Source organism: Acanthisitta chloris, unplaced genomic scaffold (assembly GCF_000695815.1).
Source record: "Acanthisitta chloris isolate BGI_N310 unplaced genomic scaffold, ASM69581v1 scaffold28678, whole genome shotgun sequence".
Taxonomy (NCBI): Eukaryota; Metazoa; Chordata; class Aves; order Passeriformes; family Acanthisittidae; genus Acanthisitta; species Acanthisitta chloris.
Window position 1 is genome coordinate 4,040 of NW_008686903.1, and position 14,117 is coordinate 18,156.

The following is a 14,117-nucleotide window of genomic DNA, read 5'->3' on the forward strand; positions in this document are numbered from 1 at the left end:
GTTCACATCAAAACAGCACTAGCACATCAAGTGCAACACTAAAAAAAGTTTTAATCAATAATAATGCTTGGAAATTAAAAATTAGGGGTCTCTTTCTTTGTAGATCCCCATCTTTCATTACCTTGTGTTGCTCCAGGGCCATTTTCTTCATCACTGTCTCCTCTATTAAACTGTGTTTTCCCCTTTGAACTCTCTGAATAAGAATCTAGGCAAATGAGAAAGAGTATGATATCAGATTAAAATCTCCTTATCTTCTAAGGCTGCATCATGAGAGAAAGAGCAGGTTGAAGAAATGCCATCCAAGTACACAGATTCTTGGGCAGTCAGTATTACTCCTGCAAGGCTTACAATGGAATAGCCAATGTCTCAGGGGCCCCATAACACCTCTCATCGCTCATAGAGGAGATCAGCCACGAAGGGAGAAAAGCAATCAACAGAAGGAAGCCTACAAGGAGACAGTTGCTGGGAGGGAGATACAAATTATTCCTTAATTTGTCCTTGCTTTAAATAATTGCAACAAGAGCCTTTTGTTTGTTTGTTTGGCCTATATTGATCTATGGCCTATGGCTGCAGTGAGGACAGCACAAAATTAATTGTTCCTAGGAGAGGAATTGGCAGAGTCTACTGGGCAGGAAACGCCTCTCCTCAAATCTAGGAATTTTTAGTTTCTCAGTAGATTTGGGAGATGGAAAGTGTCAGATCGAGATCAGTACCACCAGGAGGAGCTTTCCCTTGAGGAGAGCAAGACACACAAACCTGAGAGGAAAGTCATGCCCTGCTTTTCCCTCATCAGGTTATAGTCAATCTCTTCATAGACAGCCTCAGAAAAGGGGTCGTAGGATAATCTGGAGCCTGAAAGTAAAAGGTAATGATCACTCACACAGTTTCTGCTTATATTCAGACTAGGGTCATGAAAAAAGTTACCTAAAGGGGTCTACATCGCCTGGTTGGTACCTAGAAAGCCACCAAGAGGCACTGACCGAGGATAAGCACTGCTGGGCTCTTTCACTGCCAGACAGCAAGTGAAAATCTCAGTGTGGCAGCAGATGTGGTGTATCTCAGTTACCCAACACTAGCCTCCCCAGACAGCTAAACACTCGCCAGCCGTGTCAAGGGGGCATTTCATACCAGTCCTGAGGCACCCACCTCTCTGCTGTACCCTGGCACTTCTGATCTGTCCAGCAAGAATGGCAAGTACCAGGCAGAGCAGGGTCCCCAAGATAATGCAGAAGATGACAGGTGTTGAAAGTCTCGTACTGTCTCTTGCAGGGCGTCGGGGAGGGTCTGAATGGAAATGAAGAAGGGTCAGGTAGAGAATCAGCTGTCCCAAAGGGCTGTTCCTCTGTAGCCTACTGCTATGCCCATGCAATAAGAATGAGGCAGGTCACCTGCTGCCCAGGACCTGCTGTCCTGCTTAAGCAGATAGAATTTGGCAGCTGGGGATAGTGCCACTCTGTTTTCCTTTATAAAAGGCTGTGGGAGATGCTTTCTGATGAGCTGAAATATACTGCCAATTTTCTGGCTAGGCAATGTCAGGGGCATTAAATCTTCATTTGATAGGAGAAAGGAATAGGGAAGAAGGAAGAAGGAATTTACCTGCTCTAGTGGGTGATAATGTTGTTTCTGTCATACCTGCAAAAGGAAGATGAGTCCAGATTAAGGAAGACAGAAGTGTAAAAAATAGGGAGAACATCATATCGCTTGTGAGGTTCCTGCAGTCAAAATTATGAAAGGGCTAGTCACTGGGAAGTACAGCTGACATAGTGCTCCTCTATCCACCTCCTTCCCAGGTCTGTGTAATAAAGGACCAGTCACTAACCAGAGCAATTCACAGCAGCATCTTCCTTATGATCACAGTTTTTGTCAAGCAAAAGCTTGGCAGGACAGTCCCAAAGAGACAGCTCTGTTCCTTTACAGTGCACCTTCTCCAGCCAGATGGGACCAGTCCCTTCCCCGAAGGCAGCTTCACTCAGAGCAGACACCGCAGATCCACAGCCCAGCTGCCTGCATACAACATCAGCATCTGCCATGTCCCAGGCATCATCACAGACTGTTCCCCAGGAACCTTGGTGCCAAATCTCCACTCTCCCTGAACATCTATCCTCTCCTCCTGTGAGTTGTAACTTCTCTCTGTCTGCAAAACACATAAACCTTCTGTTTTACTGAAACATCAGGGAGGTCCACAGGGACTAATAAGCAAAAATAAAAAGGTAGATGTACCTGAACAACTTGTAGAGTTTGGACACTTAGCAAATGCAGCTGGAAGCATTGCCTCTTTTCTACCTGCAGAATTTAAATAATGGAGTAAATAATCTAATTTTTCTTGGGAAAAAAAAAGATAGTAAGTATAAAATGCCTGAAAAATAACCATCAAGTAAATTTTTTCCTAAAATACATATGCAGGCTGTTTAGTTCTTGGTGGGTTGCCATTTGGCTATTGCTGTGAGTGAAATAGTCTTCCTGATGGCTATGTTTTCTTCTCACATGAGGCAGCTGCAATCCTTTTCAAGATATCTGAACGTCACCTAGAATTAATTTATATTATTGTGAATATATATGAATATAGATATTCATACCCATAGGTATGAAATGCTGTCATAATAGCAGGTGTTAGAAATGGACCTTTAGAACCAAACTGATTTGTACACTTGTCCATGTATGTATGCATGCACATGTGTACATGCACATTTGCACTGATATGCCTCCAAACATGTAGAGACACATACCTGCCTCTAGACCTCTTGAGAAGGCTGATCTTAACTCAGATCTCACAGGCTCACTAAATATCATAGAGTTTTGCTCAAAAAGTAAGCAATGGCACCATCCTATTGGGGAATTCTATAGGATTTCCACCAAGTAAATGCACTTGGTGACACACACGTAATTTTAGTTCACTCATTTACGTCAAAGATTAGACAAACAAAAATGTTGCTGGCGTTTGCATGAAACTAGAAATAACATATATCAGATAACAAATGAACATGAGGAAATTGCTGCAATATCCATATATGCATGCATATATGTGTCTGGACAGTCCTGTACAGATGAAATTTTATTACCAGTGCAAGAAATATGGGTCTCTTCTGCTCGGTTGTTACATGATTGAGGATCCCATGGGTCTGACTGACATTGCCAAAACGAGCTGTGCTGCTTAGTACACTTGATGTGGTCCAGCCATGTTGGCCCGAAACCTCTACCATATTTGAAGTCTGTTGCAATTGCTCCTCCATCTCCACAGTTCAGGTGTTTGCATACAGTTATTGCAGTGAGTTGAGACATATGATTGGAGCAAATACTCCCCCATGTCCCATTGTAGAAAACTTCTAGACGCCCAGCACAGTCACTGCCGTTCACCAGCCTCAGAGCCAGGAACTCTGGAAGTGAAGACATAAAAATGGAATTAGAGTGGCCTGATTCTGCTAGGAACTTGGCTGTGATGAGTGAAATCCAGATATGAATTATCATATGCTAGGTCTTTGACAGTCCAAGGTGTTTGTTCTTCCTCATACTATTGATTGCTGGCCATTGACTTAGTAAATTCAGCTAATCCTGATTTGGAGCTTGAATCAATATGTGCAGACTGACAAAGGGCCAGTAGCCATTTTTGCCATGTAGTTGTGGTTGCTCTTCCCACAGTGGTATTGAATCCTTGAACCAAAAATTCAGGACAGCTAGTCTAGGGCATAGCTAAAGCGATCTGTCTGCACTCAGACGCCTTCTGCATATGCAACTAGGACTTCTTCCTTTAGAGGGGAGTAGTTGTTTTCTGCTCCTTTGTGGCTCTGATTCAGAGTGCCAACAGCATCTCTCATCTTTTGAGATGCTCAGTGCCACAAATTCTTTATGATGCTTTTCCTTCTGGCTGGTGTGTATAACATTTTTTTAAACAGTGCTAACTACCTGTATTGTTTCTACCTGTATTGCTGAGCATGAATGCACAATCTGCAGTCCCTTCAGGAGTTCCAGTGTGGCTTATCCACAGGCCACAGCCCTCTCAGAGACGTACCTCCTCTGGTATGGAAACATGTCTCCAGCCATGTCCCCATCACTTCTCTTTCATTTCTCCTTTATTTTGCAGCTACCACTCTGTCTTAAATATACATGAACAGAACTACCATAAGCTCCTTGGATTGTCCGATGCTTTGGTGCACAGTGAGTTGTTTCAATTAGGTTCAGAGCCAGTTGTAACTGACTGTAACAGGCACACAGTCCATTGCTGTGGAAATCTTTACAAAACCTTCCAATTTACCCCACAAATACCAACCCCACCACACACTTTCGTAGTGTAGACTCTGTCCAAATAAGCACAGACTCTGTGCTGTCCAAATAAGCTTGTAATCAAGACAGCAAGCGGGAGGCTGTCCAAGCAAGTCTCTATATTCTTTGCTTCCCTTTTATGTAATCCTCCCCTTTGAACCCACAGGCTCAGAAAAAGGTTTTCCAAACACACCTGAGCACAGGACTCCAGCATCCTCTTTATGTTGACAGTTGTGCTGGCCCCATGCCCTAGAGGGGCATGCCCAGAGATCAGATTCAGCCCCAGTGCAATTCACATCATCCAGCCAGATTTGTCCCAAACCTTCGCCATAATGAGCAGAGGCAAATGCCTCAATGGCATGTCCACATCCCAGCTGTTTGCAAACAACATTAGCATCTGATAGATCCCAGTTATCATCACAGACGGTGCCCCAGATGCCATCATGATAAAGCTCTACTCTCCCAGCACAGCGCTTTGTTCCATTCACCAGCCTGATCTGTCTGCTACCTGTAGGAAGGAAACCCAGCTGTCAACTTGCAACATGACCATAATGCAGAGGTCAGCATAATGGCTGCATTTTTAAAGTTAAAACACTGTTAAAACACTGTGTTCTTATTATATTCCAATTCTTCTGTTATGGTTTCTTGCTAAGAACTCCTATGTGGCTAAAACTGGATGAAGGGAAAGGCCTGAATCAGGTAGATGTTTGAATAATTCCTGTGAGATGTTGCAAACAAGGAGTGTCTAATCATACTAAGTATATGCAGAGATCACCTTATCTTAGAAAGCTGGAGAAGCTGTTTTCTGTCTAGACTCATTTAGTAAGACAGGGCAGTTTCTGTTACAGATGGGTTACAAAATCAGAGAAGAGTATAAACAGTTGTAATTGTCTTCTGAAAGGCTGAAGGTATCTATAAATATAGAAATGTCACAAAATAAAACCTAGGTAATTCTCAAGTATCAGTCAGAACGCATGACAGTCATATCCAAATTAGTGTTCTTACGGCTTCTGTATTCTAATATTTCTTTTGGATTCTGCAAGATAAGTTATTTGAGAAATTCAGATGAAGAAAGCATTATGTAAATTGCATTTGCTTCCTTAACTATCATCAAGCTCAGACTCTTATGTATTTAAGATCTGGTGAGACCACAGCACAAGGTGGGTTGGAGCCAACCCTAGGAAACATGCTGTACCTTTCACACAGCAACTCACCTGAACAAATCACACCAACATCTTCAGAAACTCCCGTTGACATGGTCTGAGAATGGGAGGTCTTGCAGAGTATCAGCTGTGTCTCATTTCCAGTACACTGGACATTCCTTAAGCCAACAAGACCCATACCTCGCTCAGACCTTGGGAGGTAATAGGCTTTCTCAGCAATTCCGCACTGGAGATGTCTGCATACCACATGAGCATCCTTAATGTTCCAGTCATCATCCAGGACTCTGGTCCACACACCATGGAGTGAGATCTCAACTCGACCATCACAGCGGCTCTCACCACCTGAGAGTCTGAGTGATTCAGCAAGACCTGGGCTCAAGAGAGTTGGAAAACATGTTGAATAACATCTACCATGCAGGAGAGATATGGAAGACAAATTTCTTTTCTCACCACTGATTAAGGAGACTGCCTCTGTAAAGGCTTTGTTTGCTTTCACACACACAAAGGTCTGCAATGGGAAGCAAGAAAGGCTTCCCCTGCAAAAAGACTAGATCCTGTAAGGAGTCAGGGACATCTAAGCAATGTGAATCCCTCAACTAACTGAAGTTCATACGCTGAAACCAAGGTTGGAGGGGTGGGGGGGAAAAAGAGTGTTAAAGACAGGCTGACATACCAGACTTTCTTGTCAGCATGAGATAGAATCATAGAATCATAGAATGGTTAAGGTTGGAAGAGACCTTTAAGATCATCAAGTCCAACCGTTAACCTGTCACTCCCCTATAACCCCTAAACCCTAAACCATATCTTCCAGTGCTGGATGCAAACATCTTTTAAACACTTCTAGGGATGGCGACTTTGCCTCCTCCCTGGGCAACCTATTCCAGTGCCTGACTACCCTAACAGTGAAGAAAATTTTCAAATACCTAATCTGAATTTTCCCTGCTCAGCCTGCAGGGCTCTCACTGTAGGCATGGCAGAAGAGACCATCCCCCACCTCTCTACAGTCCCCTTTCAGGTTGTAGAGAGTGATAAGATCACCCTTGGGCTGCTTTTTCTCAAGGCTAAACAAACCAAACTTCCTCGGCCATTCCTCATATTTTAGACCTTTTATGAGCCTCATTGCCCTTCTCTGGACATGTTCTAGTGCCTCAATGTCCTTTTTAAAGTGAGGGGCCCTAAACAGAACACAGTACTCAAGTTGTGCCCTCACCAATGTCAAATACCTGGGAGTACAGTACAGTGGGAAGATCACCAGCACTGCTCTGGTCTGAAGTTGCACTACCCATAAAAGTCTGCTCCTGATGTACCTGAGCAAATTACAGTGGCTACTTCTTTGGCTGAACATGCTGGATTGCCCAAAGTCAGTTGAGGACAATCCCACAGGCAGGACTCTGTCCCTTCACAGTGAAAAGCATCTCTCCATATAGGTCCATTTCCATCCACAAAATGGTCTTCCATCTGGATTGACTTTGCATAGCCACAGTTCAGCTGATGGCAGAGAACGGTGGCAGCTCGCAAATTCCAGTGGGACTGGCAGAGTCTTCCCCATGTGTCTCCATGGCGGATCTCCACTATGCCAGAGCATGTGGTGCCATTCACCAGCCTGCCCCCTGGGCACCCTGAATGTAGGAGAAAGTTAAGTACTGAGATGTAACATTTGTAACTGCTCATGAGCATGACCTGGAAGTGACTGGGAAATGAGAATGAGTTTTCGTTATCATTCAGCAGTAAAAATTACTTCACTGGGACACTGGAATTTCCATACTCATAACTAGACTTGAGTCCACTCATTTTACTGAGAAGAATGACTAGAAATCAGGATCTGGTCCCCTCTGAAGTTTTTAAAATCAGAGCACTAGGTTTTAGGGCTCTGGGTGGACAACAAACCTTAACTGTTCAGACCAGCTTCACCTAGGGCTTACAGCTATGCGTCCTTGGACTGCTGGTCCAAGGCCTCACTTAAACCTGAATCAGGAATTCAGTCCTTACCTCAAGTATGAGACATGTAACTGTCTCCAGACTTGTCTCCTGCTACTCCTTTCTGTACTCCTTGCTGTACCCTGCATCTGATTGATTGCTTTGACTTGTCTAGGACTGTCCATAGATCGTGTTACCAGTACCTTCCTCTGTCCTCTGTGCAGATGATTTGGATTGTGCCTTGGTGGTAAGGACTCTGCCTGTGCTGTCCTCACCCTTTGTCCCCAGCTCATCCCACCTTGTGAAGCAGACCTGCTCTTACTGTTTACTGATACTAGGAGCATTTCACAGTGAGCAGCATTGTGGTACAGGTGAAGTGCTGCCTCGACTCTTGTAGCAGCAGACAAAAGATAGAGCCTGACTCCACAGACACCCTCTGAATTTTGGGTCCATGTTTTTCCTCAAAGAAGGAATTTTTTTCCAGTTCTTCTCTTAGACCTTTCCACTGCTTACCTGAACATATGACACGAGCATCTTTTTCAGCAGGGCATTCATCATGACCTAGTGCACTCACAGGGCAGTCTCTCAGGGATGAGTCATTCTTGTTGCAACTGAATGTGCCATTCCAGACTGTTCCATTTCCTTGTCCAAAAGACTGTCCACCAGGTATCAGTAGGGCAAATCCACAGTCTAGCTGCTGACAGAGGATATCGGCGGCTGGTAAATCCCACAGGTAGTCACACAGGGTTCCCCATGTGCCTCCATGAAGAAGCTCTACTCTCCCTGAACATGCGGTACTGCCATTTGCCAGCCTGTACCCACCATAGCCTGCAGGAAGAATAAAGCAACTTAGTAGCTACTTTGGGGATTTTATTTTGTGTGCTATTGCATTGAAAATTGTAAGAGAGATCTAGCTGCAAGAAGCTAGCTGCAAGGAACTAGCACTCACTATGTCACAGGTTACTGGGAAGCACATTATACCATGATGCTGATAAGCCAGCTATTAGAAAAAAAAGAAGTCGTTTGTGTCCATGTAGCCTGCACTGCATGACAAAGTCTTTTGACTTTTTAAGTTCAGTTTCTCCTCCTCTTCTCTCTCCTCCCCCGACAATACTGATGCTACCATGCAATGTCTTTTCTTGCAGAGACAGTTCCAGCACTGCCTTGCATTTGGAGCACATGAGAAACTCAAGAGTAGGAGCTATGGGTAGCACTCTCTCTCACAGTAGTTGATCATGTCACGTTTCCCAGTAGGCAGCAACTGCAGTGTGCAGTTCTCAGCTTTCATCCATGCCCCAGCATAAGCTCTGAACACAACAGGCCATATCCATCAGCATGTTAGCCAATAAAGTAAGCACGGGAAGGACAATGGTGTCGTACTGCCAGCCCCATGCAGTCCTTCTGTCTTGCCATGCTGTTACTTCCTACCCTTACCTGCTCCTTGCATTGTACCCCTAATGAGACCTGGATTTCTGCTCTGAGCTGAGACACTTGCAACTTGAGTGCGGGAGCCAAAACCTGCTGCTGGGCTGTTTGGCTGCCACAAGCCCCCAGTCAGTGCTCCAGGGAACCATGGCTAGCGGGACAGTGCACAAGGCAGTCTTGAAGCAGACTGCAGCCCTTTGACTGAGAAACAGGCAGTCCTTTTCCAGGCTTGTTTTTGTGACAGGGTTTTGTCAGCATCTCTGCCCCATGTTTAGTTTACCCTTTTTGATTTGTGGCCTCAGGAAAAAAGGTTGGTTTTACTAGGTCTAGTCTTCACTTTTGTAGTGGGTGGCAATATGTTAGCTGTATTTAGAGCTCCCAGCAGCCATGTCTGTATGGAATTCTCAAATAATGTTACTCGGCAGTCACAACTAAAGTAATCCAGGCCTCTGACAAGTTTTGGGTTTTATATAACTTTCATTTGTAACTTGTGCCTCTTTCAACCTTTTGGAAGTATGGTACCTCTCTCAGTTTTGTAATTCCCTGAAGTGCCAGGGATTAGCATACACACTGGCACGACAGAAAATAGATTTGTCTCTCCATGTTCCTGCTTGTCTGCTCTGACCATTTCTCCTTTTCATTATAAGAGAAAGACATGTAAAGTATTCTCAGCACTATTGAGTGCATATCTCTAACAGCACAAAAGAAATGAGAGCAGTTTTGAGGTTGGCATCTGGTACAGTAGTGAAGTAGTTGGAACAGCCCATTTTAAACTCAGACTCAGTAAAGTGAATGAGATCGTGGGGCTGCTCAATGTTACTTCCTGGCCTCCCTTGAACGGCTCAGTGCATGATAGGGGAAACACCCAAGAATCCACAGAAATAATCAGGGGCTCTGAACTGTGTGTTGACAGGAAGAAGACATAGGACACATGTAAATTAAATCCGTCAGTCTAAAGTCTCACCTGAACATACAACAGTGGCATCATGAGAGCATGTGTTATTATGGTGAAGCATCCTGGGACAGTGTGCAAGGTGAGTCTCATTCCCTGCACAGTGAAACTCTTCTTGCCAGATCAGTTCATGTCTGTCTTCAAAGTGAGTTCCTTTCAAGGTATCCACAGCCTGGCCACACTCTAACTCATTACATATAACAGAGGCAGTTTTGAAATCAATGTGTGAAAAACAGACAGTAGCCCAAGTTTCTTCTTGCTTTACTTTCAGTCGTCCTGAGCAGGCAGTGTCTCCTCCAGTTAGACGTAGATCAGAGAAGCCTGAAAAAAACCACACAAGAAATCCAAATAAAGGGTTGATTGTACTCATCAAATTCCATAACTCCTGTACCTTAATGGGCAAGACACATGTCACTTTACTGATAGATTTAAATAATGATTGGGGCAATTCCTGTATGCCACTGACAAGAAATAAAATGTTGTCTGAGGTTGGTTATTTCTTAGTATGTGACAATGCTAAATCCTTGGGAAGATACAGAAAGAGGGAAGCTTTGAACATCTACTAATGACTGAGAAGTAGCAATCCCTGAATAGATAAATAAATAAATAGCCATTTTCTAGTGTGTGTCCTCAAGTCTTCATTATTCAAATGATTAGGAAGCTGAAGCGCCCCAGGAAGAGGAAACAGGAAATGTTGCACCCATCTTCAGAAAAGGCTAAAAAGACAGTCTGGAGATCTACAGGCTGATCAACCTCACTTTGATACCTGTGATAATTATGGAATGAGGCCTCCTGGAACACATTTCTGGGTACAAGAAGATGAATGGGAAGAGTCAGCATGGATTTACCAAGGGTGTGTCATGGCTATGGGACCTGATTGCTTTCTCTGATAAAAATACATTTATGGATGAGGGGACAGGAATGCATGTCATTTACCTTACATTTAGCAAGGCCATTGATACTGTCTTGCACAATATTCTTATGTCCAAAAACTAGGATATTAGAGTTGCGATAGGAGAACAACATGATCAAACAACTGATTGGATAGTCAGGTTCAGTAGTAGTGTTCCGAGTAGTTCAGAGTAGTGATTAGTGAGTTGTGCTCTACTTGGAGGCTGGCAGCAAGTGGAATACAACTTATTGGGGCCTGTTCTTCTCAATGTGTTTACCAGCAACCTGGAGGAGGTGATGGAGCACACTCTTATAATTTTGTGGGTGGGGAGTTGCCATTGAGAGACATCTAGACAGGCTGAATTAATGGGCTGACAGGAACCTTATAAAAATCGAAATGGACAAATGTAAAGTCCTGAAGCTGGGCAGGAAAAACCTCTTGCAATGGTACTTTATTCAAAGAGCAAAACCAAGCACATCTCCAAACAGGTGTGGGATTTGCTTGCCATTGCAGACTGTCCTGTCTTAGGTTTTGTGATGATCTGGAGAGGAAGGGTAGTTTCATGGCACAAAACAGCATTTTGTTGCTTCTCCAACTGCACCTGTTTTTTCAGCCCCCATTCACAGTTAAAGACAGGTTTAGTACTGCTCTCCTGTTGCCTGGGAGAGCTGTGATAGAAACAAATAGTGTTTTGTTTTCCTGTTCTACGTCATTCAATATGTCCATTCTATGTCATTGCCGTGCCCAGGCAAAGGAGACCTGCATTTGTAGTCAGCAGAAGAATTAATGCTGGTGCAACGTGCTTTGACTGGGTAGAGGCAGTACTTGGCTTTGTTCAGTCAGGACAAAGTTAGATCCCAGTCTTGTGTCTTTGTTTTCTATTATACAAGGCTGGATGACTTCTTACCTGAGCAGGCCACCCCGACATCAAAGTAATGGGGGCAGGTAAAAGCATCCCATCCTGCATGTGTGCAGTTCCAGAGAGCAGATTCATCACCCTGGCAATCAAGTCGATACAACCATGTTGGCCCAGTTCCTTCTCCAAAAGGAGCTCGATTAAGGGCCTGAACAGCGGATCCACATTGTACTTGCTTGCAAACAACCTCAGCATCTTGTATAGTCCAGTCACCATCACACACAGTTCCCCACTGCCCTTTATGTTTTATTTCCACTCTCCCAGAGCAGGGGCCAGTTCCGTTTGAGAGCCGCAATTCATCAGTACCTGCGTACACACAGACAGAGCAAGGTTATGGGAAAGACAGTGCCTAATCATGGTTATCTATTGAAGAGAGTTAATGAGATTGTTATTGCTCTTGATTTACTCTTACTTTGGACTTGTTCAGTTCACCTTTCTAAATAATCCATCTTATAGGGATTTTTTTTTCAAGGATGTGTGTCTGTATTTACAAGTTTGAGCTAATTGCACTGCTAAAATGTAAGTTATTTCTAATAACAGGCAAACTTTCTCTTCTTCTGACTTATCAGGGCTGGGAAATGCTGAGTAATGTCCTTGCTGTGTGATTCACGAAGAATCATGGTGTCTGCACAGCAGACACCAGCAACTGGAGTAGGTGAAGGTACTGCATGTTAGTGTGTGACTGCTAGTGTATATCTAGCTGGATTATCCTGTAAGCTGATTGGCCTGTGAGCCAAATATGTATATGCGTCTTTGCAAGTGTCCTTGCAGCTGGAGGAACTGGCTACCAGAGGAACCAGAGGGTCCAGGCCAACTACTGGAGAGATGATAAGGTCAAGGTGTCAACTCAAAGACCCATTTGCATGTGTGTCAGTGCATGAGGCTACTACAGAGACTGACGATCCTGGACCAGATACTGGATGGGCTCTGAGTGTCTAGAGGAATCCAAACTGTATGTGTCTGCATATTTCCCACTGATAGACTTTTCTTCTGATCAGCCAGAGAGGAAAACATAGAGTCATAGAACGGTTTGGAAGGGGCCTTAAAGGTCATCTAGTTTTAACCACCCTACCATGGGCAGCGATGACCTTCCACTAGACCAGGTTGCTCAAAGCCCCATCTAACCTGTCCTTGAATGCTTCCAGGGATGGGCCATCCACAACTTCTCTTGAAGCACAGCTACATCATTTTAGGTGATGTTGAACAAAGGCCTGGAGTTATTAATTCTATCTACACAGAGCTCAACAGGAGAGGCAAGACAGCAGTAAGAATACCCATCTGGTTTCCAGTACAGTTTAACTGTTTGCAAAACTTGGACTCAAATTCCTATGAGAATGACCAGTCACCGATATCTGAGTGAAATACAAAACTTCTACAAATGGCTTACTCTTCTTTATCTCAGGATCACCAAGGAGATTGAATCAAAGATAGAAACATGTTTAAACACCTTCTCATCACTTTTCCTTACAGGTTGATAGCATAGCAACCTATTTATATTCAATTTACATAATTTTCCTAGCTAATTACCTTATGTGAAATAAAGTATATACTTACCTAGGGAGACTTGAATGGAGAGGAGAAGCAACCATAACACTGGTGCAGAAAGATGACCTTTTGTTGCCATCCTCATTGCAGATAGATGCAAGTTCACTCTTTAGGCACTGCCTAGATCAAACTCTGCATGGGCTTTCCCGTGTCTCACAAATGACTGCAAAGGAGGAAATATATAGATTCACGTGCTCGCATGAAGTATGTGAAGGAACCAATAGGAATATTGTTCACCTTTTTAGACACTATCAACAGATTAATCTCAAATCTGAAAGAACCGAAACCGCCAATAAAATTCGAAAAGTGTGCTTGTGACCTTATATGAAGGATGACTGCACTTATGATGTCATCCTGGGATTTGTTTTACTATGGGCCCAACATTGGTGGCACAAGCATAGCAGTACATAGAGTGGTTATTTCAACTGTGGCTACTCTACTTATTCTGGCAACTGGAACAAGTTGCAGAGTGCTATTTGTTTACACCAGTCTAAACATACACTCCTCTTTAAGATGCTGACATGCATACTCCTTGTGTCTGAGGGCATCTACCTGCTGTTTATCAGAATCCCAAGTTCAGTAACATCCAAGCTGTTGAGTCATTAGAACACCAACCTCTGAATCCTTTTCCCCTGCTTTCTGGGCTTTGTCTGCTTGTACAAGATCAGTATGAGCTGGCATCAGTGTAAGCTTGGGCCAGACTGCTGCAGAAAGAGCTGCATGAGGAAGAGCAAAGAGAAGACTAGGCAGAGGCTGCCCATTCCTTGCCCACGAGTTGCTCAGAAGCTCAGACACTTGCCTTTGACCTCCACTAGAGCTAAAGGGTGGCCAAGCTTGGGTCTGGCCGTGAACTTTGCTGATACTGACCCTGATCTGCTGACTTGACTTTATGGCTTGATCTTGGACTATCATCTTACTATGGTTTTGTCTGGATTGCCTGGGCTGGCTTAACCTGGCTGCAGTCACTGGACCTATTCTGTTTGCTTTTTTTGTTCAGGTACTATGAACTGCACCCCTTGCTGTTAGTAATCAGTTCCTGTCACCTTCCCT

General features: G+C 43.9%; 1 protein-coding gene across 1 annotated transcript; it reads right to left on the bottom strand.

The window, feature by feature from the left end:
- Window positions 1–1,814: 1,814 nt before the first annotated feature.
- CD163 (CD163 molecule) lies at window positions 1,815–13,338 on the bottom strand (the record flags this gene model as incomplete). Its single annotated transcript, XM_009080388.1, has 8 exons — window positions 1,815–2,128; window positions 3,060–3,374; window positions 4,451–4,765; window positions 5,472–5,789; window positions 6,728–7,039; window positions 7,851–8,165; window positions 11,514–11,828; window positions 13,259–13,338. Coding segments are annotated over 8 exons (2,284 nt in total), but the record flags the coding sequence as incomplete, so codon positions are not given.
- Window positions 13,339–14,117: the final 779 nt, after the last annotated feature.